At 47.9% G+C, this 26,755-nt stretch overlaps 1 protein-coding gene across 3 annotated transcripts in view; it reads right to left on the reverse strand.

Annotated features, from left to right (window-relative positions):
* Window positions 1–26,755, reverse strand: part of srcap (Snf2-related CREBBP activator protein) — an 80,852-nt gene that overhangs the window by 19,912 nt on the left and 34,185 nt on the right. For all 3 annotated transcript variants that reach the window (XM_059953395.1, XM_059953394.1, XM_059953393.1), the window contains 13 exons: window positions 25,250–25,390; window positions 22,870–23,098; window positions 17,312–17,565; window positions 15,752–15,842; window positions 15,473–15,562; window positions 15,230–15,382; window positions 14,330–14,553; window positions 11,191–11,368; window positions 10,973–11,109; window positions 10,351–10,520; window positions 9,025–9,217; window positions 5,739–5,875; window positions 2,648–2,834 (listed from right to left, as the gene is read on the reverse strand). In XM_059953395.1, the coding sequence (XP_059809378.1) occupies window positions 2,648–2,834; window positions 5,739–5,875; window positions 9,025–9,217; window positions 10,351–10,520; window positions 10,973–11,109; window positions 11,191–11,368; window positions 14,330–14,553; window positions 15,230–15,382; window positions 15,473–15,562; window positions 15,752–15,842; window positions 17,312–17,565; window positions 22,870–23,098; window positions 25,250–25,390 (2,184 nt within the window). The remainder of the gene's footprint in view (window positions 1–2,647; window positions 2,835–5,738; window positions 5,876–9,024; window positions 9,218–10,350; window positions 10,521–10,972; window positions 11,110–11,190; window positions 11,369–14,329; window positions 14,554–15,229; window positions 15,383–15,472; window positions 15,563–15,751; window positions 15,843–17,311; window positions 17,566–22,869; window positions 23,099–25,249; window positions 25,391–26,755) is intronic.

The following is a 26,755-nucleotide window of genomic DNA, read 5'->3' on the forward strand; positions in this document are numbered from 1 at the left end:
AATCACTATTGTCAGACAGCAACAGGGGAGATGGATCAGAGCAACAACCTTAACTCAACGTCAGCAAGACCAAGGAACAGATTGTCAACTTCCATAAGTAGATATCAGAACACACACCAGTCCTCAGGGGTCAGAGGTAGAAACAGTGAGCAGTTTCAAGTTTTTGGACATTAATATCTCAGAGGAGCTATCCTTGGTCCAACACATTGATGTTGTCAAGAAAAAGGTATGCCCGGAGCTCGACTCCTTTAGGAGTTTGAGGAGATTTGGTATGTCACCAAACATTCTAGGCTGCAAAGAGTTGTAGACTCACACAGTTCCACCATTGAGGACATCTTCCAGAGGTGATGTCTCAAGAAAGCAGCATCCGTCACTGAGGACCCTCACCATCTGGAACATGCCGTCTTCTCCTTACTACCATTAGGGAGGAGTTACAGGAGCCTGAAGATGTACACTCAACAATTTAGGAACACCTTCATTCTCTTCACCAACAGATTCCTGAATGGTCCATTAATGCAAGAACACTATCTCCTTGTTCCTCCTTTGCAGTATTTACTTATTTAGAAATGTACATCAATTTTACATCTTTCCACTGTACAGCCACCTCAAAACAGCAGCTTTCATGTCATGCAAGTCAGTAACAATAAACCTTGTTCTGTTAAGACATTAACTAACAAAGTTCTCTAGGCTCCAAACAAGCCTGGCACACTCCTACTGACTGGGTCAAAATGCACTATGAAACAGACGCAGGCCTTTTGGTCCATCTAGTCTATGTCGATGTGATCTTCTGCCTAGTCCCATCTAGCTGTACCCAGACCACGTCCCTCCAAACCCCTTGCTTATGCACATACCTATCCAAACAGGGGAACATAAGAAATAGGAGCAGGAGTAGGCCATCTGGCCCTTCGAGCCTGTTCCACCAGTCAATAAGATGGACTCATCTCTACCTACCTACTTTTCCCTCATAATTTTTAATTCCCCAACTATGCAAAAATCTATCTAACCTTGTATTAAATATATTTACTGAGGTGTTCTCAGTGCCACCTTATTGAACACCTTCTGGAAATCCAAGTAAATGCTTCACTTAAATGTTGCAATCAAACCCACATCCACCACTTCCACTGGCAGTTAGTTCCCACGCTCTCAATGCCCTCTGAATAAAGAAGATCTCTCTCCCCCCACCCCCCCATTCCCCTTAAATATTTTGTCTTTCACTCTAAGCATTTGACCTTTAATCTTAGTCTCGCCCAACCTCGGGAAAAAGCCTGTACACATTCAATCTACCTAAATCTCTCATCATTTTGTACACCTCTATAAAACCCACCTGATTCTCCAGTGGTCCAGTAAAGTTCTAACCAATTTCATCTTTTCCTATAACTCACATCCTCAAACCTCCAACAACATCCTTGTAAATTTTTCCTTCACTCTTTCTAGCTCATTGATATCTTTCCTATAGTTAGGTAGCCACAACTGTGCATAGTACTTCAGATTCAGCTTCATTTATGTATTGTACAACTTCAACATAACATTTAATCTGCTGTACTTATGTATAAATGCCTAATTTACAAAGGGCAATGTACAAAAACCTTTCTTTATGACCATATCTACCATAATACCCTTTCAAGGAATTACATGTCTGTACTTCCAGGTCCTCTTGTTCTTCTGAATATCCCAGTGCCCTACCAGTCACTGTACCAAGTCTTACTTTGGTTGTTGCACTTGTCTGCACTAAATTTCACTAGTCATTTTTCAGCATAATGTCCTATGCCTTTTCTGCTCCGAAGAACACCAAATCCTGTACTGGAATTAGCCAGAAGTGAGCCCACACTTGCTGATATGGCCGTAAGAACATAACAGCACATGAAATCAGAACACGAGTCAGCCACCTGGCCCATCGAGGCTGCTCCACCAGATGTGCCCATGAGTGCAACCCATCTTTTCTCCAGAATCCCTAATTTTGTTATGGAAAGATATGTCTAACTGAGCCTACTGCTTCCCTGGGCAGAGAATTCCACAGATTAACTACTCTCTGGGAAAAGCAGTTTCTCCTCATCTCTGATCTAAAGCTATGCCCCCAAAATGAGGCTATGTCCCTGAGTTCTATCCTCACCGACCAGCAGAAACAATTTTGGGCCTCTATCTTATCCATTTCCTTCAGAATTTTATGCTTCTATAAGATCCCCTCTCAATCTTCCGAATACTAGTGAGTATAGTCCAAGACAACTCACTCTCTGCTCATAGGCGAACCCCCTCATCTCCAGAATTAACCTGGTGAACTGCCTCTGCACTGCCTTCAAAGCTGGTGAATCTTTCCTCAAGTAAGAAGACCAGAACTGCAAGCAGTACTCTAGGAGCAGCCTCGCCAGTACCCCGTACAATTGCAGCATAACCTCACAGCTCTTAAATTCAATCCCTTTAGCAAAGAAGACCATTGTTCCATTTGACTCTTTGTAACCTATTATACTTGCAAACCAACCATTTGTGATTTACGCAAGGGCACTAACAAGCCACTCTACACAACTGCATGCTGCAATAATGCATCATTAAAATAATAATCTCAGACACAGGGTGAAGCACCCTCTTCATCATCCAATCACGAACTCCCAGGGTTAGATCTGACAACTCTCCACCCCTACTGGCAGCTTACCTTGAAAGGCTGGTACTCAAGGGCCCGGAGCACACAGGAGGCAGTGGTGTAACAGATGCCCTCAGTGATAAAGGGCGAGTGGATGGGGCGTGGGTCAAAAAGATTGGGGTGGTTGCAAACTTTTCGCAACTGCATCAGGATGTTGATCACACTCATGAAGTGGCCACTCTCCAGAGTCTCTTTGGTGCTAGAGGAAAAGGGGAAAAAACATCAAACTCTGCCAGTGACGTCCACAATCCATCATGCACTCAGGCTCCCTGTGCCCAAGAGGGGTCACCTACTGGGTCCAATCCTACTGCCTCGCATCCCCTTTAAATCTGGGGAACTATACCTTTACCCCATCTCTTATCGTAATTCACAAAGCTCAGTGGAAGCAGAACAGGCAAATAAGGACAGATCAAATAGAGTGTAGGTCCTTTGGTAGCAGGAATAAAGGCATAAACTATTTTCTGAATGGGGATCAAATTCTGAAATTTGAAACCTGGGAGCCCTACTGCAAGATTCTCCAAGGTTAACCTGCAGGTTGAGACAGTAGTAAGGAAGACAAATGTTCTTTTTGAGAGGACAAGAATACAAAAGGATGTAATGCTGAGGCAACGGTGAGAGTATGTTTGGAGTACTGTGAGCAGTTTTGGATTCCATACCTAAGAAAGTACACTGTGGCACTGGAAAGGGCCCAGAGGACATTTACAAGAACAATGATTGACTGGGGGAGCAGAATCAATAGTTCTTCTATATCTTATGATACTCTAACCACTAGGGAGACATGCCAGGGTCTTTGATTTTCGGCCTTCACCGAGCACTCTGTGTATTGTTGGAAGGTATACTGGCTGGTACAGCAATGCAAGAAGTTGCAGCATCATGGACTCAGACCAACACATCACAGGCATATCCCTAACCACCATCAGTAATATCTTCGGGAGCTGCTGCCTCAAGAAGACAACATCAATCATAGATAGCCACATCATCTTCTCGCGGTTCCCATCGGGCAGATGGTACAGAAATCTGAAGCCCCACGTCACCAGGGTCAGGAACAGCGACTTCCCTTCAACCATTTTGTTCTTGAACTAACCAACACAACTGTAATCACTACACAAGTACAGCAACACTGTGACTACTTTTTCACCTTAACGGATGTGATTTTTATTCTAATTGTGTTACATTTTGTAGGATTTTTGTATAATTTACACTTAATTTGAACGTTGCTTATATAACTCTAAAGATTAGCTTTGTCATATCTCAGAGCACATAATGAAATACGTCATTCTGCATTTCAACCAACACAATCTGACAACGTGCTGGGGCAGCTTGCAATTGTCACCTTCTTTCCAGTGTCAACATAGCATGCCCGCAACTTAGTAACTTGTACACTTTTGGAATGCAAGAGGCAACTGGAGACCCACACAGTCTCAGGAGAACGTGCAGGAACTGAGCTCTGATTGCTGGCTCTGTAAAATATTGCACTAGCCACTATGCTACCATGCTGTCCCTGCTATGTGCCTATGATGCTGCTGAAACTTAAGTTTTTCACTGTACAAGTATACACATAAAACAATAAACTCCACTTTGAATCTATAAGCCACTAAGTCTGGGCCATTCCTGACTGCAATAGTGCCAGAAAACATCAACTAGGTCAGAAGCAAAGCCATGGACTTTTCTGGCGACCAACACTATGGGTCACAATGGAGCAAAGACTGGTCAAGTGGCCACTACAGAGGGGACAGGGCAGTGGTGGAGGGTTGTTACTCTGAATGGAGGTACCTCCTGAACCTAATAAAGTGGCACTGAATATATGTTTGTGGTCTTCTGCTGCTGTAGCCCATCCACTTCAAGGTTTGAAGTGTTGTGCATTCAGAGATTCTCTTCTACACACCATTGTTGTAACACGAGAATTTTTAAAATTACTGTCTTCCTGTCCGATTCAACCAATCTGGTCGATCTCCTCTGACCGCTTTCTCTCACTAACATGGCGTTTCTGCCCGCAGTACTGACATTCACTGGATGTACTTTTGCAGTATTCTCTGTAAATTCCAGAGACTGTTATGAGTGAAAATCCCAGATCGGCAGTTTCAAACCATCCTGTCTGAACCAACAATCGTTTCAGGAGGAAGTCACTTAGATCACACTTCTTTCCTATTCTGATAAACACAAAGTACACTGCAGATACTGTGGTCCAAACAACACGTACAACATGCTCAAGGAACACAGCAGGTCGGGCAGCATCCGTGGACATGAACAGTCAATGTTTCGGGCCAAGACCCTTCGTCAGGACTGAAGAGGGAGAGGTCAGGGACCCAATAAAGAAGGTGGGGGAGGGTGGGAAGGAGAAGGCTGGTAGGTGCCAGGTGAAAAACCAATCAGAGGAAAGATCAAGGAGTGGGGGAGGGGATAGGCAGGAAAGGTGAAGGAATGTAAGGGGAAAGCACTGTGTAGTAGAAGGCAGAATCATGTGATAGGCGGCTGGAAGAGGAGGCAGAGTGAAACCGGGATGGGGGAAGGGAAAGGGAGGGAATTATTGGAAGCAGCACGAACATCGAATTCTCCAACTTCTGGTAATTCCCTCCCTCTCCTTTCCCCATCCCAGTTTATTGGGTCCCTGACCTCTCCCTCTTCAGTCCGGAGGGTCTCGGCCCGAAATATTGACTGTTCGTGTCCACGGATGCTGCCTGACCTGCTGTGTTCCTCCAGCTTGTTGCTTCCATTCTGATGTTTGACCTGAACTTCTCAACCATGCCTGCATGCTTTTATGCACCGAGTTGCTGCCCTATGATTGAATGATTAGATATTTGTATTAACAAGGTGTGCAGATGCATTTAATGAAGTGGTCACTGAGTGTATAGGAAATTATAGGTGGGTGGGTTTGTAAATTTGCAGATGACACAGTAAGGAAGTTTGTTATAAGATGCAGTGCGATATAGATCAGCTGGAAATGTACACAGAGAAATAAGAGCTGGCGTTTAATCTGAGCAAGTATGGGGTGTTGCATACTGTCCCATCACACACTCCTACAGTCAGGACACAGAGTGAAGCTTCTCTCCACATGGATGAGATGCGGATTAGCTTCCCTGGGGCAAAAAGGGATGACACTTACGAAGCCTGAGACATGAAGTCATCATACAGGTACCGCTGTCGTTTTGACAAGCGGCATTGCACCACGTGCTCATACTTCTTTGGCATCTGCTTCTCCACGTCCACCTTAATCCTGCGCAGGAGAAACGGCCGCAGGACCTAAAGAGTAGGGAATGGGAAAGAAACAGTCATTAGCAATGTAAATTTATCTTCGAAGTACCTCTGTGTTACCACATCAGATTAATTTTCCTGTTGGCATTTATCAGAAAATAGAAATAATTGTGCACAGAAAAATATGGAAATTTGTAGAAATACAAGAGACTGCAGATGCAGAAAATCCTGATGAACACACTCAAACATTTCCAACATTTTGTGTGTGTTGTATAGTTATAATAAACAATGATAGAGGCAAATGCATTAGTGACACTTAAACACTTAGACAGGCAAGTGGATGTAAGAAAATGGAGGATTTTGGGTTGTCTAGGTGGCAAGGGTCAAGACTGATCATGAAGTAGGTTAAAATGTTGGCACAACGTCATGGGCTGAATGTTCTATGTCTACTTTATCTGTGTCTCTCATAATTTAAAACATCTTTATCAGGTCTCCCCTCAGCCTCCAATGTTCCAGAGAAAACAACCCCCCAAGTTTGTCCAACTTCTTATAGATCACACCCTCTCATCTAGGCATGGTGAATCTTAAACATCAGAGTAAATTTATTATCAAAGTACAAATATTTTACCACATTCTACCTTGAACTTAATTTTCAAAATGACAATTACAGAAAAAAATGATAAAATTTAACAAAAAAAACTATAGATAAACAGGAAGAAATGTGCAAAAGAGGATAAACAATACGAACAGAACTAATACTGTGAGCCTGAGTTGCAAAGAGTCTTTGAAAGTGAGCTTGTATGGATAGAATCAGTTCAGAGTAGTGGTGAATGAAGTTCAAGAGTCTGATGGTCATAGGGTAATAACAGCTCCTAAACCTGGTGGTATGGAACCTAAAGCTTCTGCACCTCCTACCCGAAGGTAGAAGAGCGAGCACGTGGCCTGCATGGTAGGGAACTTTGATGATGGATTCAGTTTTCTTGGGGCAGCACTCCATGTAAACTTAGATATTGATGGAGAAGCAAACACGAGGAAATTTGCAGTTGCTGTAAATTCAGCAACACATACAAAATGCTGGTGGAACGCAGCAGGCCAGGCAGCATCTATAGGGAGAAGCACTGTCGACGTTTCGGGCTGAGACCGTTCGTCAGGACTAACTGAAAGGAAACATAGTAAGAGATTTGAAAGTAGGAGGGGGAGGGGAAAATGCAAAATGTTAGGAGAAGACCAGAGGGGTTGGGATGAAGCTGAGAGCCAGAAAGGTGATTGGCAAAAGGGATACAGAGCTGGAGGAGGGAAAGGATCATGGGATGGGAGGCCTTGGGAGAAAGAAAGGGGAAGGGGAGCATCAGAGAGAGAAGGAGAACAGGTAGAGTGATGGGCAGAAAGAGAGAAAAAAAGGAGGGGGGAAAAAACTAAATATATGAGGGATGGGGTAAGAAGGGGAGGAGGGGCATTAACAGAAGTTAGAGAAGTCGATGTTCATGCCATCAGGTTGGAGGCTACCCAGCCGATATATAAGGTGTTGTTCCTCCAACATGAGTGTGGCTTCATCTTGACAATAGAGGATCCCACTACCAAGCACTTCTTTCCATTCCCCCACTTTCTGCTTTCCGCAGGGATCGCTCCCTAAACAACTCCCTTGTCCACTCGTCCCCCCCATCCCTTCCCACCAATCTCCCTCCTGGCACTTATCCTTGTAAGCAGAACAAGTGCTACACCTGCCCTTACACTTCCTCCCTCACCACCATTCAGGGCCCCAGACAGTCTTTCCAGGTGAGGCGACACTTCACCTGTGAGTCGGCTGGTGTGGTATACTGTGTCCGGTGCTCCCGGTGTGGCCTTTTATATATTGGTGAGACCCGACGCAGACTGGGAGACCTTTACGCTGAACACCTACACTCAGTCTGCCAAAGAAAGCAGGATCTCCCAGTGGCCACACATTTTAATTCCATGTCCTATTCCCATTCTGATATGTCTATCCACGGCCTCCTCTATTGTCAAGATGAAGCCACACTCAGGTTGGAGGAACAACACCTTATATACCGGCTGGGTAGCCTCCAACCTGATGGCATGAACATTGAGTTCTCTAACTTCCATTAATCCCCTCCTCCCCTTCTTACTCCATCCCTGATATACTTAGTTTTCTCCTCTCTCCTTTTTTTCTCTTTTTCTGCCCATCACTCTGCCTGTTCTCCATCTCCCTCTGGTGCTCTCCTCCCCCTTTCTTTCTCCCTAGGCCTCCCATCCCATGATCCTTTCCCTTCTCTAGCTCTGTATCCCTCTTGCCAATCACCTTTCCGGCTCTCAGCTTTACCCCACCCCCTTCGGTCTTCTATCATTTCGCATTTTCCCTTCCCCCTCCTACTTTCAGATCTCTTACTATCTTTCCTTTCAGTTAGTCCTGACAAAGGGTCTCGGCCCGAAATGTCAACAGTGTTTCTGCCTATAGATGCTGCCTGGCCTGCTGTGTTCCACCAGCATTTTGTGTGTATTGATGGAGAAGGTTTTGCCTGTGATGGACTTGCTATATCCACTACTTTCTGTAACATTTTCTGTTCTTGGGACATTAGGTGTTCCAGCTATGATGCAACCAGTTAAGATTCTCCCCCCGTGCAGCTACAGAACTTCGATGAAGTTTTTTGGTAATTTGGGGAATGTTGGCAAGACCCTCTTCATCAGTTGGGAAACTGAGTAGAGAAATTGGGAAGGCTAAATAGTTCAGGACTTTCCATGGAGCTCAGAGGACTGAAAGATACTTGTTCTGTAGATACTCCCCTGAGAGAGTGACTGAGGGAACATCTTAAGAGTTACACGAAACTACGAGGGATATATGGGTTACAATAGAACTAGAAGTTACAGGTTCAGGGTGGAAGTGAAATATTTAAGGAAAATCTGGGTGGTGCGAGTGTGGTATAAGGCACCAGTGCAGGTGGTGGATGCAAGTTCAGTTGTAACATATAAGACAAGTTTGGACTGGTACACAGAAAGAAACATGGAGGGCTATGGTCTCATTACAAGTGGGAAGACAAGGCAAGTATGCCCGTGCGCCTTTGAATGTGCGTGTGGTTCTGTCGATACGTATGCACTTGGGGAAGGGAGGAGAAAGGGGAGCAGGAGAACATGGGACAGGGAAATGGAAGGGGATGGAGAGAGGAAAGCACAGGAGGTAGTTAGGGGATGGTGATGTGCCCTACCTTGTGCAGCCTCTTGACCAGGTTCTCATTGTACTCCTGGCTGCCCTCGATCATGCCAGTGAGCGGGTTGGAAAACCACTCCTTGAACTCACGGTGGGACTGGAAGACGTGTGGCATCAGGAAGTGCATAAGCGACCACAGTTCCATTAGGCTGTTCTGTAGCGGAGTTCCTGTTAGCAGCAGGCGCCTCTGGCTGTTGACGCAAAGCGGCACACAGGTGGACAGAGATGGGGCAAAAATCAGTGATAGGGCAAAATAAAAATCAGCTGCACTCAATGCAGCCTCTTCTACATCAGAGACAGCACACAGCATTGTGCAACATCCCACTTCACGCACCACTACATTGATGCCCAGAGGAACATTAAGTGATGTTCAAACCCTCTTGCCCTTTCACAGAATACACAAGAATACACTGTGCTGACCAATGACGCTAAAAGGAACTCATTCTATTTATTTATTGATTTATTTAGAGATACAATGTGGAATGCTCCTTCCGGCCCTTCAAACCATGTTGCCCAGCAATACCCCAATTTAACCCTAGCCTAATCATGGCAGAATTTACAATGACCAATTAACCTACTAAACCACACATCTTTGGATAACGGGAGAATGTACAAACTTCTACAGGCACCATGGGAATTGAACCCAGGTCCCCTATACTGTTACCACTTCACTACTACACCACCCATCTAACTAATCCCATCTCTGTCCCTGGGGTCCATATCACTCCATTGCCTGCCTGTCCATGTCTGTCAGCCTCTCCAATGCTTGCCTATCTGCCCCTGCCACCACCCAAAGATGCATATTCCAGGCACCCACTACGTGTACAAAAAATAACTTGCCCTGCACATCTCCTTTGAACTTATCCTCTCTCCTTAAATACGTCCTTTATGTATCCACCCTGAGAAAAAGATACTTGGCACCGTATTATATCCTCTCATAATCATATCACCCTCTATCAGTGCTCCCCTCAGCCTCCACTCCTCCTAGCTTATGCTCTCAAATCAGCATATATCAGTCAATAAGAACACTCATTTTTCTTTAATTTCACTGACAGCTCAACTCCGCTCTAACTTCAGCCTCACACCCATAATTTTGCCAACAGTTTATCACTACAGCAACCCCAGCTTCACTGACTCGCTGCAATCACTTTATCCCATCCAGCAAATTCATCCACTCACTGCACTACTTCCCAGTTCCACTTACAGATTCCTGAGGTGGAAGGATGGACCTAGTTTCCCTCCCTGAGCCAAAGACCATCTCCAGGAGGCCTCTGGTTTTCCTTTTGCGTATGGGCAGCAGCGTCCGTGTCTCTAGGCAACTGACCTGTTAAACTTGAGCAGGGACTGCCAACGCTGCGACTTAAAGTTCTTAATGTTCTGCGCTTCGTCCAAGATCATATACTTCCAGTTCTTGCGGCGGAAGGCCTGGTGGTCTTGGAGCACCAGCTTGTAGGAGGTGATACAGACATGGAAAGCATTGGGTTTGGTCCAGCCCTGGGGGGGGATGACAGGGAGGTAAATGCACAGCAGCTATCTAAGCCCACGAGGATGGGAGAGATAAAACGGGAGAAAGAGGGATGAGAAAGACTAGATCGGACAGGAAGGAAAAGGGGAAGAAAAAGAGAGACAAGATGGCAAGGAGAGAGGAAGTGGGAGGGAGAGAAAGGAGACCAGGATGGCAGAAATGAGGTGGGATGGAAGGGGAAAGAGAAGAGACAAGATGGGATACACTGAGAAAGGAGGAAGAAGAGGAATGGGAGAGAAGAGGGCAGGGGGAAATAGAGAAGGATTGGGAGAAAGTGCAAGAGAGCAAGTAAGAGATAGGATATGAGGGAGGAGAGACAAGACAGGAGGCAGAGGGTGCAGGGGAGAGGGAAGGTGAGCAGGACTGCTGAAGGCACCGGTGGTCAAAGGGAAGTCACCCCTCCCACTCCCCCAACACATACCTGCCGCTTCAGTTTGCGCTCCTTCTGCACGCCATAATAGGTGAGGATCTTGAAGGAGGGACACCACCTTTTGAATTCCATCTCCCAGTTCAGTATCACACTGGTGGGCACGATGATGAGATGAGGGCCCCAGTTCCCTGTGGGATGAACAGAGGACCATCAGGACAGGCTGCTCTGAGACAACCCCCAAACCCCACCACCTCCAACAGCGAACTCACCCTTCTCTGTAGCCAGGTGGGAAAGCAGGGCAATAGTCTGGATGGTCTTGCCCAGCCCCATCTCATCAGCCAGGATGCCATTCAGCTTCTTCTCATACATGGTGACCAGCCAGTCCAGGCCGATGTGCTGGTACTCCCGCAGCGTCCCACGAAGCAGGGAGGGCACCGGTGTCTTCACCTGAGACACAAGCGTGTAAGCACACACAGTTAACACAGCAGCATCCACCACCACCACCCCCCCAACCCGAGCAGAGGGTACCCTTGAGAGCTTAAACTCCCACCCGTTACTTATGGAACACTGATCATGGGGCACACGATGCCTACTGAATTCCTCCAACATTTGTGTCCGTTGCTTAAAAGCAGGCACAGCTATTTCTCCAGGGAGGCTGCTTAAAAAACTCACATCAGGCAGAAGATACAAAAACCTGGAAGCACATCCCACCCAACTCTAGGACAGCTTCTATCCCACTGTTAGAAAACTCGTATGATAAGACCAACTGTTGACCACGCACACTACCTTGTGGCCCTTGCACCTTATTTTTTGCCTACATTGTACATCTTCTGTAACTGTAAAACTTCATTCTACATTCTGTGTATGGTATGATCTGTATTGTCAGATCTCTGACTTGAAAACCCTGGGTTCATTTAGTTCAGGAATAAGTGAGAAGCTGACTCACTGATTGTTCATGATCGTCTATTTTGAAGTTTAAACAAAGATACAGAGCTCTTGAAACTAAGCGAGGAGCTGAGAAGTAGAGATTCAATGAAAAGATGGCACCTTTGAAAAAAATTATCACCTTTATAATCCAGATAACAGAAATTCGTTAGAAAATAAACCAATCAACGATGATCGGCGTTATGTGCTAATATTTAGCCAATGAAAAATGATAAACCGTTTTATATAGTTGTAAGAAAAAGTTTGTGAACCCTTTGCAATTACCTGTTTTTCTGCATTACTCATAAAAAATGGTCTGACCTTCATCTAAGTAACAATAATAGACCAACACAATCTCATAATCTGCCTAAACTCACACACAAATATTTTCCATGTCTTTACTGAACATATTGTTTAAACATTCATAGTCAGGTTGGGAAAAGTACACAAACCCTTGTATTTAATAACTGGTAGAACCTCCTTTAGCAGCAATAACCTGTAGCTGCTCAGACTGGCACAACAGCGAGGAGGAATTTTAAACCATTCCTCCATAGAAAACTTTTTTAGTTCACAGTATTTCTGGGATACCTTGCATGAACAGCCCTCTTCAGGGCATGCTACAGCATCTCAATTGGGATAACATTTGGACACTAGCTTGGCCATTCCAAAACACAACTTTCTTCTTTTTAAACCACTGTTGGTGACTTTCTTTTGTGTTTCAGATCATTGTCTTGATGCATCATCCAAATTCTATTAAGCTTCAGGTGACAGACCACAGCCCTGACATTCTCTTGATACAATGTATTGATCCAGTTTTGAATTTGTTGTTCCCTCAACGATTGCAACCTGTCCAGGCCCCAAGGCATCAAAGCAGCCCAAACCATGATGCTCTTTCCACCACGTTTCACAGTTGGGATGAGGTTTTGGTGTTGACGTGCAATGGCCTTTGCCTTCAAACACAGCAGTGAGCATTTCTGCCAAAAAGTTCAAACTTTCTCTCACCTGTCCACAGAACATTGTCCCAGAAGTATGTGGAACATACAGGTGGTCTTTTGCCAACTTCAGAAATGCAGCAATATTCTTTTTTGGAGAGCAGTGGTTTCCTCCATGGTGCAATTCCATGAACACCATTCTTATTCAATGTTTTTCTTATAATGGACAGATGAACAGAGACTTTAGCAAGTTCTAGAGATGTCTGCAGGCCTTTTGCCCTTGGGTCCTTTCCCACCAATTCCAGCATTGCACGTTGTGCTCTTTGTAGGACGCCCACACCTAGGGAAAGTAGCAACAGTACTGAATTTCCTCTATTTGTAGGCAATTTCTTTTACTGTGGACTGATGAACACTCAGGTCTTTAGAAATGTTTTTGTAGCCTTTTCCAGCTTCTCTACAATTCTTCTTCTAAGGTCCCCTGAAAGTTGCTTTGATGGTGCACACTCAACAGATCTTTCTTTAGGAAGAGCAGACTTTGTCAGTAACCTGTGGTGCCTTTTTTTTAAAAAAAAATCTCATCTCATTGATTGGAACACCTGACTCCAAATAGCTTTAGTAGATGCCATTAGCCCAGAGGTTTACATACTTTTTTGAACCTAGATTGTGATTGCTTACATGGTGTACTCAGTGCAATTCTTTGTGTGTAATTAGTTTAGGCAGGTTGTGTTGGTCTATTTTTATGACTGAGATGAAGATCACACCACATTTTATGAGTAATTAATTCAGAAAACCAAGAAATTGCAAAGGGTTCACAAACTCTTCCTTACGACTGTAACTGCTATACAGCCTTTGCCAGGAAGCAGGGCCCAACCGCTACATACTGTGAAAAATAAGCCTGAAAATTAAAAAAAATGTCTGTAAAAAAATACTATGACTTTGGTCTTCCTATCATCTTATAATAAACTAATTCCACTCAGTACATTGCAATTGCTTCATTATTGTCCCATGCACTGAGACATAGTATGAAGCTCATCTTGGATACTGTTCATAAAGATCAAGTCATTACTCAGTGCAGTGAGGTAGAACACGGTAAAACACTAAAAGAATGAAGAATAACATGTAACAGAAAGATAGTACAGTGTAGGTAAACTATGAAATGCAAGATTATAATGAAGTAGACTACAAGATCAGAATTCTCATTGTCGCATTAGGTGACCATTCAATCAATAGTTCTATAACGATAGAGCAGAAGCGGTCCTTGAGCCTAGTGGGATGTACTTCAGGCTTTCCTTTCTGCCCAAAGGAAGGTGGGAGAAGGGAAACATCCAGTGTATGTGGAAACTCGGAATATTCTGGCTGCTTTATCAAGTAAGCAAGAACACAGCCAGAGACCATGAGGGGAGAGCAGTTTTCCATGATGTGCTGAGCTGTGTCCTGTATGTGCTCTGCAGTTTCTTGTGGTCTATTGCAGAGCAGTTGCCGGACCAAACTGGGCATGTAACATTCATAAAGCAGACTGATACTACCCACCCTACCACATGAGACAAGGTACCTGGGTGGTGGCCAGGGTGTAGCCCTTGGGCTGAAGGCTCTCAGCTGCAGCTGCAATGTCTGTGATTTCCTTCTTGGGACCCCTGGAAGGTGTCGGCTCCCTGTTCAGCTCCTCATCTTCTAAGCCGTCTTGCAGCAGGTACTCAACACCAATCTCCTGCTCCTCCTCATCCTCTTCATCCTCCTCCTCCTCCTCATCCTCTGATGCCGTCAAGTCGTCAGAATCTGCGATGGGATAGGAAGTGTGAGCAAGTGCTGGACAGCAGCAGCATAATGACACGGGATCAAGCCACAGGGTTTCCGTGAGGGGGGAAATAGTGGGGACAATTACAGTGAGGGTAAAGGCCCTTCCCAACTGACCACAGTGTCCAACTGCTTTACTCCCCATTGCCCAAGTTTGGCCCTTTTACCCTCTAAATATCGTTCAAATGTTGTAATTGTAACCACCACAACCATACCTGATGGAAAGATACAGCACTATGGAGGCAGTGGGGTTAGTTTGGGTACTAGTGTGGGAGGAGAGAGTGAGGCAGTAGCATTAGTGTGGGGAGCAATACAGGGCTGTGGAGAAAGTAGGACAGTAGGATTAACGTGAGAACAACCCAGACTGTGGGAAGATTGCGAGGCAGTAGGATTAGTGTGGGAAGCAAACAGGGCTGTCAATAGAGTAGAGCAGGATTAGTATGGGGAGCAATACAGGGCTATGGGGGACAGAGTGCCACAGATTAGTTAGTGTGAGGAGCAACACACGGCTGAGGGAAGAAATCAGAGCAGTGGGATCATTGTGGGAAGTGACACGAGACTGTGGGGAGAGAGGAGGGCAGTAGGATTAGTGTGGGGACTGACTATGGGATTAGCTTGGGTACCGGTATAGGGCTGTGAGGAGGGTGTGTTCCCTCACCAGAAGAATGGCTGCTCTCCTCATACTCAGACGTGGTATCCTCGCCATCTTCCTCTGAGTCAGAGGTGCCCTCAGAGGGGGAGTCCAGTGCCTCAAAAGGCTCCGTGAAAGCTCGGCCATACTTGCGCAGCAGATCAGCAACGGGCAATTCACCTGCACAGGGACAGGAAGGAGGTAAATGAGCATTTTAAAAGCAGGGGGGTGAGGAAATCTCAAACAGAATCACAGTATCCACAGCCTTACTTTCTCTGGCCAGTTCGTCCAACTCAGCTGTGTGGTCCACATCTCCTGCCAGCTCCTCCTCCGCATCAATCGTCCACTCATCATCCTCATCTACACAGACAGCACCTCAGTGAGTCAGCAGCATCACAAGAGCCCTTCACAGCCTGTACCCCACTCCCAGGAACATAAACCCTCCAAACACCTGGATTAGATCCCAGTTAACCATTCCCAAGAATCTGTTACCACTTAAAGTCTGATGGCGGGGGGGGGGCAGGGTGGGGGGAGAGATCATGTGGCTACCTTCCTCATGGTCAGCGTTAAATTCCTCATCATCCAGCTCCTGGGAAGACCTCCGCCTCGGCCGCCTGCGAGTTGAACATCGCCGGTTGTTCTGCGTTATAGAGAGGAAAGGAATGTTGAGTAGGTTAACAGTGGAGCAGTGTAGTCTCAAGAACACTGAGCAGGGAATGGGATGAAGTCAGTGAGAATTACAGCACATAAACAGGCACTTTGGCCCATTTAGTCCATGCCTCACCTCACGTTCCTGCACTCAGACCATAGCCCTCCATATCCCCATGAACCTATCTAAACTTCTCTTGAATCTTACAAATTGAACTCAACCACTTCTGCCAGCTGAGTGAAGAAGCTCCCCCTCAGGTTCCTCTTCAATCTTTCACCTTTCACTTAAAACCTATAAGCTCCAGTTCTCAACTCACCCAACCCACTTAGATAGTCTGCATGCATTTACCCCATCTATACCCCTAGTCATTTTGTATACCTAAGATCTTCGCTCAATCTCTGACACTCCAGAGAATCAAATTCTAATCTATTCAACTGTTTCCAAAAACTGAGGTCCCCAAGTCCTGACAACATCATTGTAATTTTTCTCTATACCCATTCAAGCTTATTGATATCCTTCCTGTAGGTAGCTGACCAGAAATTTAACTTCATTCTCATACAACTTCAACATAATTCCTGTACTCAATGCCCTAAAACAAGAAGGCCAATGTGCCAAAAGCTTTCTTTAGCTCATAAGACCATAAAACATACTATACCTTGTAGAAGTATTCATCCCACAACCCTCTGGTCACATAAATGAGTATTACAACCAGGGACTTTGATCAATTCAACTGAGAATTTTCATTTGTGAATCACATTTTTTCACAGAAGAGGGAAAATTGTAAAGCATGAAAAACTAAAAATTCAAAAACTGAGATGTTCATCCCTTTGGTTCAGCATTTAGTTGAACCATCTCTCACAGCTCTTTTTGGGTAAGCTTTTGTGACCTTTGCACAACATGATGGAACAACATTTGCCCATTCCTCCTTGCAAAATTGCTCAAGCTGTGCCAGATGAGTTGGGGAGCGGCAGTGGACAGCAATCTTGAGGTCCTACCAGAGATATTCCATCGAGTTAAGGTCAGGATTTTGACTGGATCAGTCAAGGACAATTTTCTTCATTTGAAGTCCCTTCATGATTGCCCTGACAGTGTGCTTTGGGTCCTTGTCCTGCTGAAAGACAAATTTCCTCCCCGTTTAAGATTTCTGGCAGAGCAAACAGGTTTTTAATCCAGGATCTCTGTACTTAACAGCATTCATCTTCACATTAAACCTGACCAGATTTGCAGTTCCTGCTGCTGAAAAGCACTGCCATAGCATGATGCTAACTACACCATTCTTTACAGTAGGGATAATGTTACCTGGCTGATGCACAGTATTAGATTTACACCACGCGTACGCTTGGTGTTGAGGCCAAAAAGTTCTCAGCAGTCAACAGCAGCAGCCAGAGCCTCTCTTGAACCTCTATTCCCTTCGGATCACACAAAAGCCACTGCTGGTTGGAGCCTTGGGCACTGCTCACCTCCCGTGTCCTGGGTGGCCTTCTCTCTTCTTCCTCCTCCTCCTCCGAGGAGCTCCAGCAGCCGTCTTCACTGGTTGCCTGCCCGCAGGTGGTGGTGGTCACCGGCAGGGAGCGCAACACCTCTTCCAGCGGCAGCTCGCTCTCCCTCCGCAGCAACTCAATCTCCCGGCGCCGGGCCTCAGTGTCGTTACCTGCACGTCTCTCCTCCACCTCAATGGTTTCCTCATCGTCCTCCTCTTCCTGTGGCTCGAAATCTGTGGTGGGAGTATGCGCAGGAGGAGAGATGGGAGAAGGTAAAGGTCAGTGTAATGAAAGAGGGTGCCTCCTTCAATCACCAGCTGCAACTCTGCCCCACAAACTCCCACTTCTCTAGCAGCAACAATCGAATCAAATGCTCTCCGGTTACTACAATGGTGCTTCAATTTTTTTTACCCATGTCCCAACGATGCAAAGGGTCAGACAGCTAAATTGGGTGATACAAAGCCTTTCTCTGTCCCTCTCTCCCTCCATCACTCTCGCCCAGTTTCCCCTCTCTGCCCACACATCGCTCTCATCTCTCCTTCTCGCCATGTCATCTTATGCCCCCTAACTCTCCCTGTACCTACTTCCTCCTGAACTACCATGACCCACCTCTCTCTACCTCCCACTTTCTCAGTCTCCCCCCCCATTGCCCGTCACCACCATCACTCCGCACCCTTCTCCACCTGCCCATGAGTCACATCTCTGCCTCCTGCATCCCCACCTTTCTACTTCCCCTTCAAATCCCCCTTCACTCTTTCACTCTGTCGTCCACTCAATGCCAACACCCCTCACAGTCTCTCTGTGAGGTACAATCTGGGGAAGGAGCTGATGAGAGAACAGAAGAACAAACCGGGATCAGTGTAAACAAAGTAGCCATGTGGAGGGAGCACTCTGTAAGGCCCAGAGAGTGTCTGACAGGTTGGGAGGGATGGCAGGGAGCAAATAGACTGATACTGGCCCTAAGGTTCCCTCTAAGGTGCGTGCGCACACACAAGGTTGTCAGCCTCTGCCTCAATGGCACGTTAAGTACACTTCACGATCATACACAATCACATTTCCTTTTCCAGTTTCTGATACAGTGTCAACAACACGGAGCTTGTGATTATTTGTCGACAGATTTTAGAACTACTGCAACGACCCACTTCCCAGTGCACTCGAACCAGCTCAAAGTGGCGCACGCCAGCACTGAGGCCGGTCCCACAGAGGGTGCCAAGCCTGTTTCACCAGCAAGGGGAAAAGCCCGCGCGCTGGACGGAACCCTGAATACACGCCCCCTACAGCATTCCCGCCCAGGGAGAGCGGGAACAGGAAGGCTTTAAAGCGAGGTCACAAAGTTTGAATAAAACTCTTTTGCAACTGCAGCTCACTGACTACAGTTTGTTATTTCAGCGCTGCGTGTGGCACACCACCACAATTGGTGACCCCGACAGCCCAAACAATATTTGGACCGGAGACGAACAACGCCGCATCAATTCATGCAGTTTCGTTAAAACTGCCAAGCTTCTGGATGCTGCGACCTCACCTATGGTTCCAGCAAGCAGAAGCCCAATTCCACATTCGGCAGATAACCTCGGATAACCACTACTACATGGTGAGCTCCCTCAACCAGGAAACAGCAGGAGTTCATACAGTCACCCCCAAAGGACGGCAAATACACGGAATTCAAAGCCCTGCTCATAAGGACTTTCAGACTCTCACGGCGCAAGTGAGCTGCCCGCTTACTGCACCTGGATGGTTTGGGGGACAGGCCACCGTTAGCTTCAATGAATGAGATGCTATCCCTGGCCGGAGGTCACAAGCCCTGCCTCATGTTCGAGCAGGCATTCCTGGAGCAGCTGCCCGAGGACATACGCCTGCTGCTGTCCAACACAGATTTCAGCAACCCCCGGAAGGTGGCGGCCCGGGCAGACGTGCTGTGGAAAGCCAAGAAGGAGAGTGGGGCGTCCGTTGCACAGATCACCAGGCCACGCTCCCAGCAGCAAACAGACCAGGCCTGGACGCAGAGCCCGCTAACCATAGAGGCAGGGGTGTGGAGACCAACAAACAAATGGTGCTTCTACCACCAGCAGTGGAAAACAGACCCCCACCGCTGTAGCCCGCCCTGCAAGTTCCCGGGAAACACCAGGGCCAGCTGCTGCTGATGGCTATGGCGGCTGGCCATCGGGATAGCCTCCTGTATGTCTCGGACAAGCAGTCAGGGTGCCGCTTTTTGGTTGACACCGGAGCCGAGATCAGCGTCTTACATCTGACGAGTTACGACACACGCAACAGAGAACCAGGTTCCACTCTGAGGGCCACGAACGGCAGCACAGTAAGGACCTACGACACCCGTACGGTGCGGCTACAGTTCAGCTCCAGCCGGTTCACGTGGGACTTCACAATGGCTGCCGTAGCCCAACCGCTCCTGGGAGCAGATTTTTTGAGAGCTCACAGGACGTGCCCAGGAAGAGACTGGCCCACGTCAAGACCTTTCAAACTTTCTCCCTGGGTGAAGCCCAGTTGCCAGACCCACACCTAGACTCCATCACGCTGTCCGACAACGACTTCACCAGAGTCCTGGCGGATTTCCCATCGGTTCTGGCACCGCAGTTCTCGGCAGCCATGCCCAGACATGGCGTACAGCACCACATCCTGACACAAGGACCACCCCTCCACGCCCATGCTCGAAGGCTTCCCCGAGACAAGCTCCGACTGGCGAAGGAGGAGTTCAAGAGGATGGAGGAATTGGGGATCATACGGTGGTCCGACAGCCTATGGGCCTCCCCCCTGCACATGGTGCCCAAAGCAACAGGGGACTGGAGACCATGCAGCGACTACCGCAGGCTGAACGAGGCTACAACACCGGACCGCTACCTTGTGCTGCACATTCAGGACTGTATCAAACCTGCACGGGCACAGATCTTCTACAAGGTAGACTTCATCCCGGGATACCATCAAATCCCTACGCATCTGGACGATGTCCCCAAAACGGCACTCATCACACCGTTCGGCCTTTTCGAGTTCCTCCGCATGCTGTTTGGCCTACAAAATGCCGCACAGACGTTTCAGCGGTTAATGGACGTGGTGGGACGCGACCTGGACTTTGCTTTCATCTATTTGGACGACATCCTCATAGCCAGCAGCAGTCATTAGGAGCATCTGCCCCACCTCCATCAACTCTACGCCTGACTGAGTGACTACGGCCTGACAATCAACCCGGCCAAATGCCAGTTCGGGCTCGACACCATCAACTTCCTGGGCCACAGGATTACTAAAGACGGGGCAACCCCTCTGCCCGCCCTGGTAGACGCGGTCCGCCGTTTCGCCTGACCCAACATAATCAAAGGCCTTCAGGAGCTCGTGGGTATGGTGAATTTCTACCACCGCTTCCTCCCTTCGGCTGCCCGAATCATGCGCTCCGTTACCTGGGACAAAGAGTCCTCTTTCATTAAAACCAAAGAAACCATGGCAAACGCCGCAATGCTAGTGCACCCCAGAACGGACGTCCCTACCGCCTTCACAGTGGACGCATCTAACACGGCAGTCGGTGGAGTCATCGAAGATCGCTGGCAACCCCTGGCATTTTTCAGCAAACACCTACGACCACCCGAGCTCAAATACAGTGCTTTCAACTGGGAACTGTTGGCGCTATACCTGGCAATCCGGCATTTCAGGTACTTCTTAGAAGGTAGGCCCTTCACCGTGTTCACAGACCACAAACCTCTTACCTTTGCGTTCACGAAAGCATCCGACCCCTGGTCATCCTGCCAGCAGCAACATCTGTCCTACATCTCCGAATACACGACAGAGCATGTCCGGTAAAGGACAACGTCATGGCAGATGCCCTCTCCCGCCCTAACGTCCAAGCCCCGTCCCAGGGGGTAGACTCTGAAGCGCTGGCGGAGGCGCAGCAGGCAGACGAGGAGATCCCTCGTTACAGGACTGCAGTCTCCGGTTTGCAGCTCCAGGACCTCCCCGTAGACCCAGGTGAGAGGACCCTACTCTGTGACGTCACCACCAGCCAACCCCGCCCCGTCGTCCCGGCAGCCTGGTGGCGCCGCATTTTCAACTCCATTCACAACTTAGCGCACCCCTCCATCTGGTCAACCATCCAGATGGTAGCCAACAGGTTCGTTTGGTATGGACTCCGTAAGCAGGTCAGCGAATGGGCCAAAACGTGCATGCACTGCCAAACAGCCAAGGTGCAGCAGCACACCAAAGCCCTGCCGCAGCAGTTCCACCCCACCCGCCAGCATTTCGACCACATTCATGTGGATATTGTGGGTCCCCTGCCAGTGTCGCGAGGAGCGTGGCACCTCCTATCGTGGACCGGTTCACAAGATGGCCAGAGGCAGTCCCGCTCACTGACACCACCTCCGAATCTTGTGCCCAAGCACCCATTGCAACCTGGGTATCTCGCTTTGGTGTACTGACCCACATTACCTCCGACAGAGGCGCACATTCACCTCCAGCCTGTGGTCAGCTATGGCCAGCCTTTTGGGGACACCGCTGCACCACACAACTGCCTACCACCCACAGTCGAATGGACTAGTGGAGCATTTCCACCATCACCTGAAGTCAGCTCTCATTGCCTGCCTCAAAGGGCCTAACTGGGTGGACAAGCTTCCCTGGGTCCTGCTTTGAATCCACACGGTGCCCAAAGAGGATCTGCACACCTTGTCGGCGGAGTTGGTGTACAGCGCACCCCTGTTCGTCCCAGGAGAGTTCATACCAGCCCCAAGGGGTAAAGAGGAAGAACCCGCAGCAGTCCTGGACAGACTACGCGAGAGGCTCGGTAACCTAGCCCCCATACCGACTTCACAGCACGGACAGAACACGACCTGCGTACCCAAAGACCTGCAAAACTATAAGTTCGTTTTTGTACGACGGGGTGGACATCGGGCACCTCTACAGCGGCCCTACGAGAGGCTGTTTACGGTGATCAGAAACAATCGGTCCACATTCGTGCTGGACATTGGGGGGAAAGAGGAGGTTTTCACAGTGGACCAAAATCGGCCCATGTGGACTTGGCGCAGCCGGTCGAGATTCAGGCACTGCAACGCAGAGGCCGACCTCCCAAGCAGAGTCCGACACATACTGTGGACATTGGGGGGTGTATCGCCGGTTCTGGGGGGGGGGGTTATGTGGCGACCCACTTCCCAGCGCACTCGAACCAGCTCACAAAGTGGTGCGCGCCAGCATTGAGGCCGGTCCCAAAGAGGGCACCAAGCTTGCTTTACCAGCAAGGGGAAAAAAACCGCGCGCGGGGCAGGACTGTGTATACGCGCCCCCTACAGCATTCCCGCCCGGGGAGGGCGGGAAGAGGAAGGCTTTAAAGCAAGGGTGCGAAGTTTGAATAAACCTTTTTTGCAACTGCAGCTCACCGACTACGTGTCGTTATTTCAGCGCTGCATGTAGCACACCAGTACACTACCTTATTTGTACTGTTTTTTATTGAAATTATTCAGTACACACATTATTGTCACTGGGCGAAAAACTGCACAGCAGATTTTTGCTCATATCATTACAAATTAGAGGGAACACTGCTGGGCACCCACCTTCGTCCTCCGTGGCAGAGCCAGATGCCGGGGGGCTGGAGGCTCCGGACCCAGCCAAGGACGAGCCGAGCAGAGAAGAGCCGGGCTTGCTGGTAGGCAAGGACTCCTGCAAACTCTGGCTTAGTAGGTCCGAATATTTCTCAGTCTGCCCCACGATGAAGTCAAGCTGCAGGTCAAGGGCCTTCTTCCGCCGCTCTTCCAGGCGTGACTGTTGCTTGAACTGGACCACCTGAGGAGGGTACACAAGGTGAGAGAGGGTCAGCAAACCAGGAGCAAGAGCTCCACTTCCGGATGGGGCAGGAGAGGGAGATAAGAATCTATTAAGACATAGGAGCAGAATTAGGCCTTTTGACCCATTGAGACTGCTCTGCCATTCCATCACAGCTGATTTACTATCCTTTTCAAACCCATTTTCCTGCCTTCCTCCCATAACCTCTGACACCCTTACTATCAATCTCTGTATTAAATACACCCAGTGACTTGGCCTCCACACAGCCATCTGTGATGATGAATGCCACAGATTCATCACTCTCTGGCTAAGGAAATTATTTCTCATCTCTGTTCTAATGGAGCGTCCTTCTGTTCCCAGAATGTGACCTTTGATTCGACTCTCCCACTACTGGAATCATCCTATCTGCGTCCTCTTTATTTAGAGCTTTCAAAATTCATTAGACTTCAATGAAATTGGCCCCCCCCACCCCCGTTCATCCAAACTTAAGTGCCTTTCAGTCATGGAACATAGAACAGTACAGCACAGGAAAGGCCCCTTGGCCCACGAGGACATGCCAACCTTTTAACCAACTCCATCAACAATCTAGCTCTTCACTCCCACAAAGCACTCCACTTTTCTTTATCCCAGCTACTTTATGTAGAGAGTGGCACATATTTGGAATGAGCTGCCAGAAATATTTGCTGAGGCAGGAACAGTAGCGACATTTGGAACATAGAAGAATAGCACAGCAGATTCTTCATCCCACAAAGGTGTGCTGATGTTTTAACCTACTCCATGATCAATCCTGCTAGGGGTTCCAAACTTTTTTGGTGTCATGGACCAATACGACTGAGCAAGGGGTACAGGTACCCTTCCCTCCCACAACCTTGATTTTTCTTTCATCTATATGCCTACATCTCCATAATGTGGCTGCCCCTACCACCACCCCAGCAACATAGTCCATACACCCACCACTCTGTAAAAAGAAAACCCTCTTGAACTTAATCACATGACTAATGAAGGCCAGTGTACCAAATGTCTTCATAACTACCCTATCAAATTGTGCGGCAACTCCATCTTTTCGTCTACACTGTTAAGAATCCCACCATTAACCCAGTATTCTGCCTTCAAATTCGACTTTCCAAAGTAAACTCCATCTCCACGTCTCAGCACAGCTCTGCATCCTGTCATGTCCCGTTGTAATCTACGACAATGTTCTACACAACCACACCACCAACCTTCGTATCATTTGCAAATTTACTCACCCATCCTTTTGCTTTCTCATCCAAGACGTTTATATAAGAAAAACCACAAAGTGCAGGGTCATCAAGCTCCAACCAGAGGATGCCCACCTACAACCACTCTCTGCCTTCATTGGGCAAGATGAGGACATTCTGGAAGCCTCATGCTAGCTGCATCACCACACACACAGACAAGTGGAATTACTCAATTGCACAATCCAGCACATCCTATGATGTGGGCTCCACAAAGGCTGAGACAGTCACGGTTCTGCAACTTAACAACGTCCCAGGGCCCATTAATGGTGGCGAGTACTGATCAACAGGACTCCATGTACAAAGGCAGCTCATATTGTGCGAATGATGGGAATTACTCTGCCCCAGCATACACAGCGTTTACCACTCTCGTGCACCAAGTTCCCTTGTAGCAGAGGTCCTCTTGTTTCTCAGTATTCCCCATCATTCTTTCCCTCATTAGACCTTGCAAAATGCACCACCTAACACTGGACAGGGTTAAACTCCATCTGCCATCGCTCTGCCCACTTTACCAACTTATCAGTCCCACCCATAACTCCCACACTACCACAAATTTCAATATCATCCACAAGTTTCCCTGCCAACCTGGTGTTGGATGGTAGTTTTGTACCTCCAGCTTTGAACACAGCTCAGCACTGCCACAGCTGGCTATGACTCGCACTGGAGATTCACTCTGAGCCCCAGTTACCAAATCCCTGCCCATGAGGATAAGGGCAGAGACCTGTTTAGAGGGCAGACTGCCCCTGAGTGCAACCCCCAGTACAGTACAAGGTTGTGCTTCGCTTTGCATCTGGTCCCTGAAGTGTGTGAAGGGAAAGTTCTCCCAATGAGAAACAGCTCCTCACCTCCTCTACCCTTTGCCCTCCCAGCGCAGTGCCTGCCCCTTGACTCTTACCTTCTCTACGTTGGCCCAGAACTGTTTGACCTCCTTGGCGACATTGGAGGCAATGCGGCGGAGTTTGGCCTGCTCTTCCCTTTTGGCCCTCTCTTCCTTCTGCCGCAGGTCCTCATGGAATCGCAGAACTGTCCTTGCCACCTGGTCCAGGCCAAAAGAATTGATCTCGAGTGAGAGCGAGTATTGGGGATCTGTGAGAAAGGTTGAATACCACCAGGGGACCCAGGTCTCACTCCTGGCAGGAAGGTGGAGGCCCTAAGATACGAGGGATGTAGTACAGCCCTGTCTAGCTGGAACTTATGAGGGTGTAGAAGGTCGCCAAAGGATACAGCGTGATATCAGTTATGTGAATAGATGGTGGAAGAGTTTTTAGCCTGTGTTGGACCATGGGGATGTGTGAAGGAACAACAAGAGGGGTTTCACTCTTGTGTTGGGCAGAGAAGTGTGCGATGCTGCACCTTTTAAGAAATCAAATGTAAATGGAGAGGAGACAGTGAATGGCAGGACCTTAATAGTACTAATGTACCAAGAGATTTTAGGGTCCAAGACCACAGCTCCCTGAAATTGGTCACACAAGTAAATAGGGTGGTAAAGAAGGTATACAGCATGCTTGCCTTTATTAGTCGAGGAATTAAGTTCAAGAATCAGTAAGTTATACTGTAGCTTTATAAGAGTTCAGTTATGCTGCATCTGGAATACTGTGTGTAGTTCTGCTTGTCCCAACAGGGGAGAGGTTACAGGGGTTAGCCTTGTTACATGTACATCGAAACATACAGTGGAATGTGTTGTTTATGTACAATGTACTGTGTATGTTAATCAAAATGGTTGTTCCTTATTGTACCGGTCGTTCTACAACCAATATCTAAAGCATTTGCCCGTAACCCCATTTGACGCCCTACAGATTTGGGGTGTGGGTGTGCTATAGCTGTGGAGAAGAGGGACACTTTTGGTGGAATTGTGAGAGGCAAGGAGTCCCGCGGAGGGCAAGCCCCCCTGTGACTAAGAAGGGAGAGGTGTTGGGAAACCTAGGACAGGCTCAGTGAGGGAACAGATTGGATCAACTTTGGAGGAACATGAAGAACAGCTGTTAAAGGAGGACTTAAGGAGGAAGGTCTGAAGCTTTCCCTGGACAAATGCCAGTTCTGCAAGTCGTCGGTCAGCTACGTTGGCCATATCATTTCGCAAGAGGGAGTGGCTACTGATCCAACCAAGATAGAGGCCGTGACCACCTGGCTGAGACCCCAGAAAGTGAGCACTCTGCGCTCATTTTGGGGGTTCTGTGAGTATTACCGCCAATTTGTGAAAGGATACGCTAAAATGTGTCACCCGTTGTCACCGGGCTATCCCCCAGTGGGAAAGAAAAGGAAGGGGGACCGGAGGCAGGACACTGGAGGATACTGGAACCTTTCGGCTCAAGATGGGATGATCGATGTGAAGAGGCATTCCAATCTTTGAAAAGGGCGCTGACCTAGGCCCCGGTACTAGCTTTTGCTGATCCCCAAAAGC

This window comes from Hypanus sabinus, chromosome 29 (genome assembly GCF_030144855.1).
Source record: "Hypanus sabinus isolate sHypSab1 chromosome 29, sHypSab1.hap1, whole genome shotgun sequence".
In the NCBI taxonomy this organism is placed as follows: domain Eukaryota; kingdom Metazoa; phylum Chordata; class Chondrichthyes; order Myliobatiformes; family Dasyatidae; genus Hypanus; species Hypanus sabinus.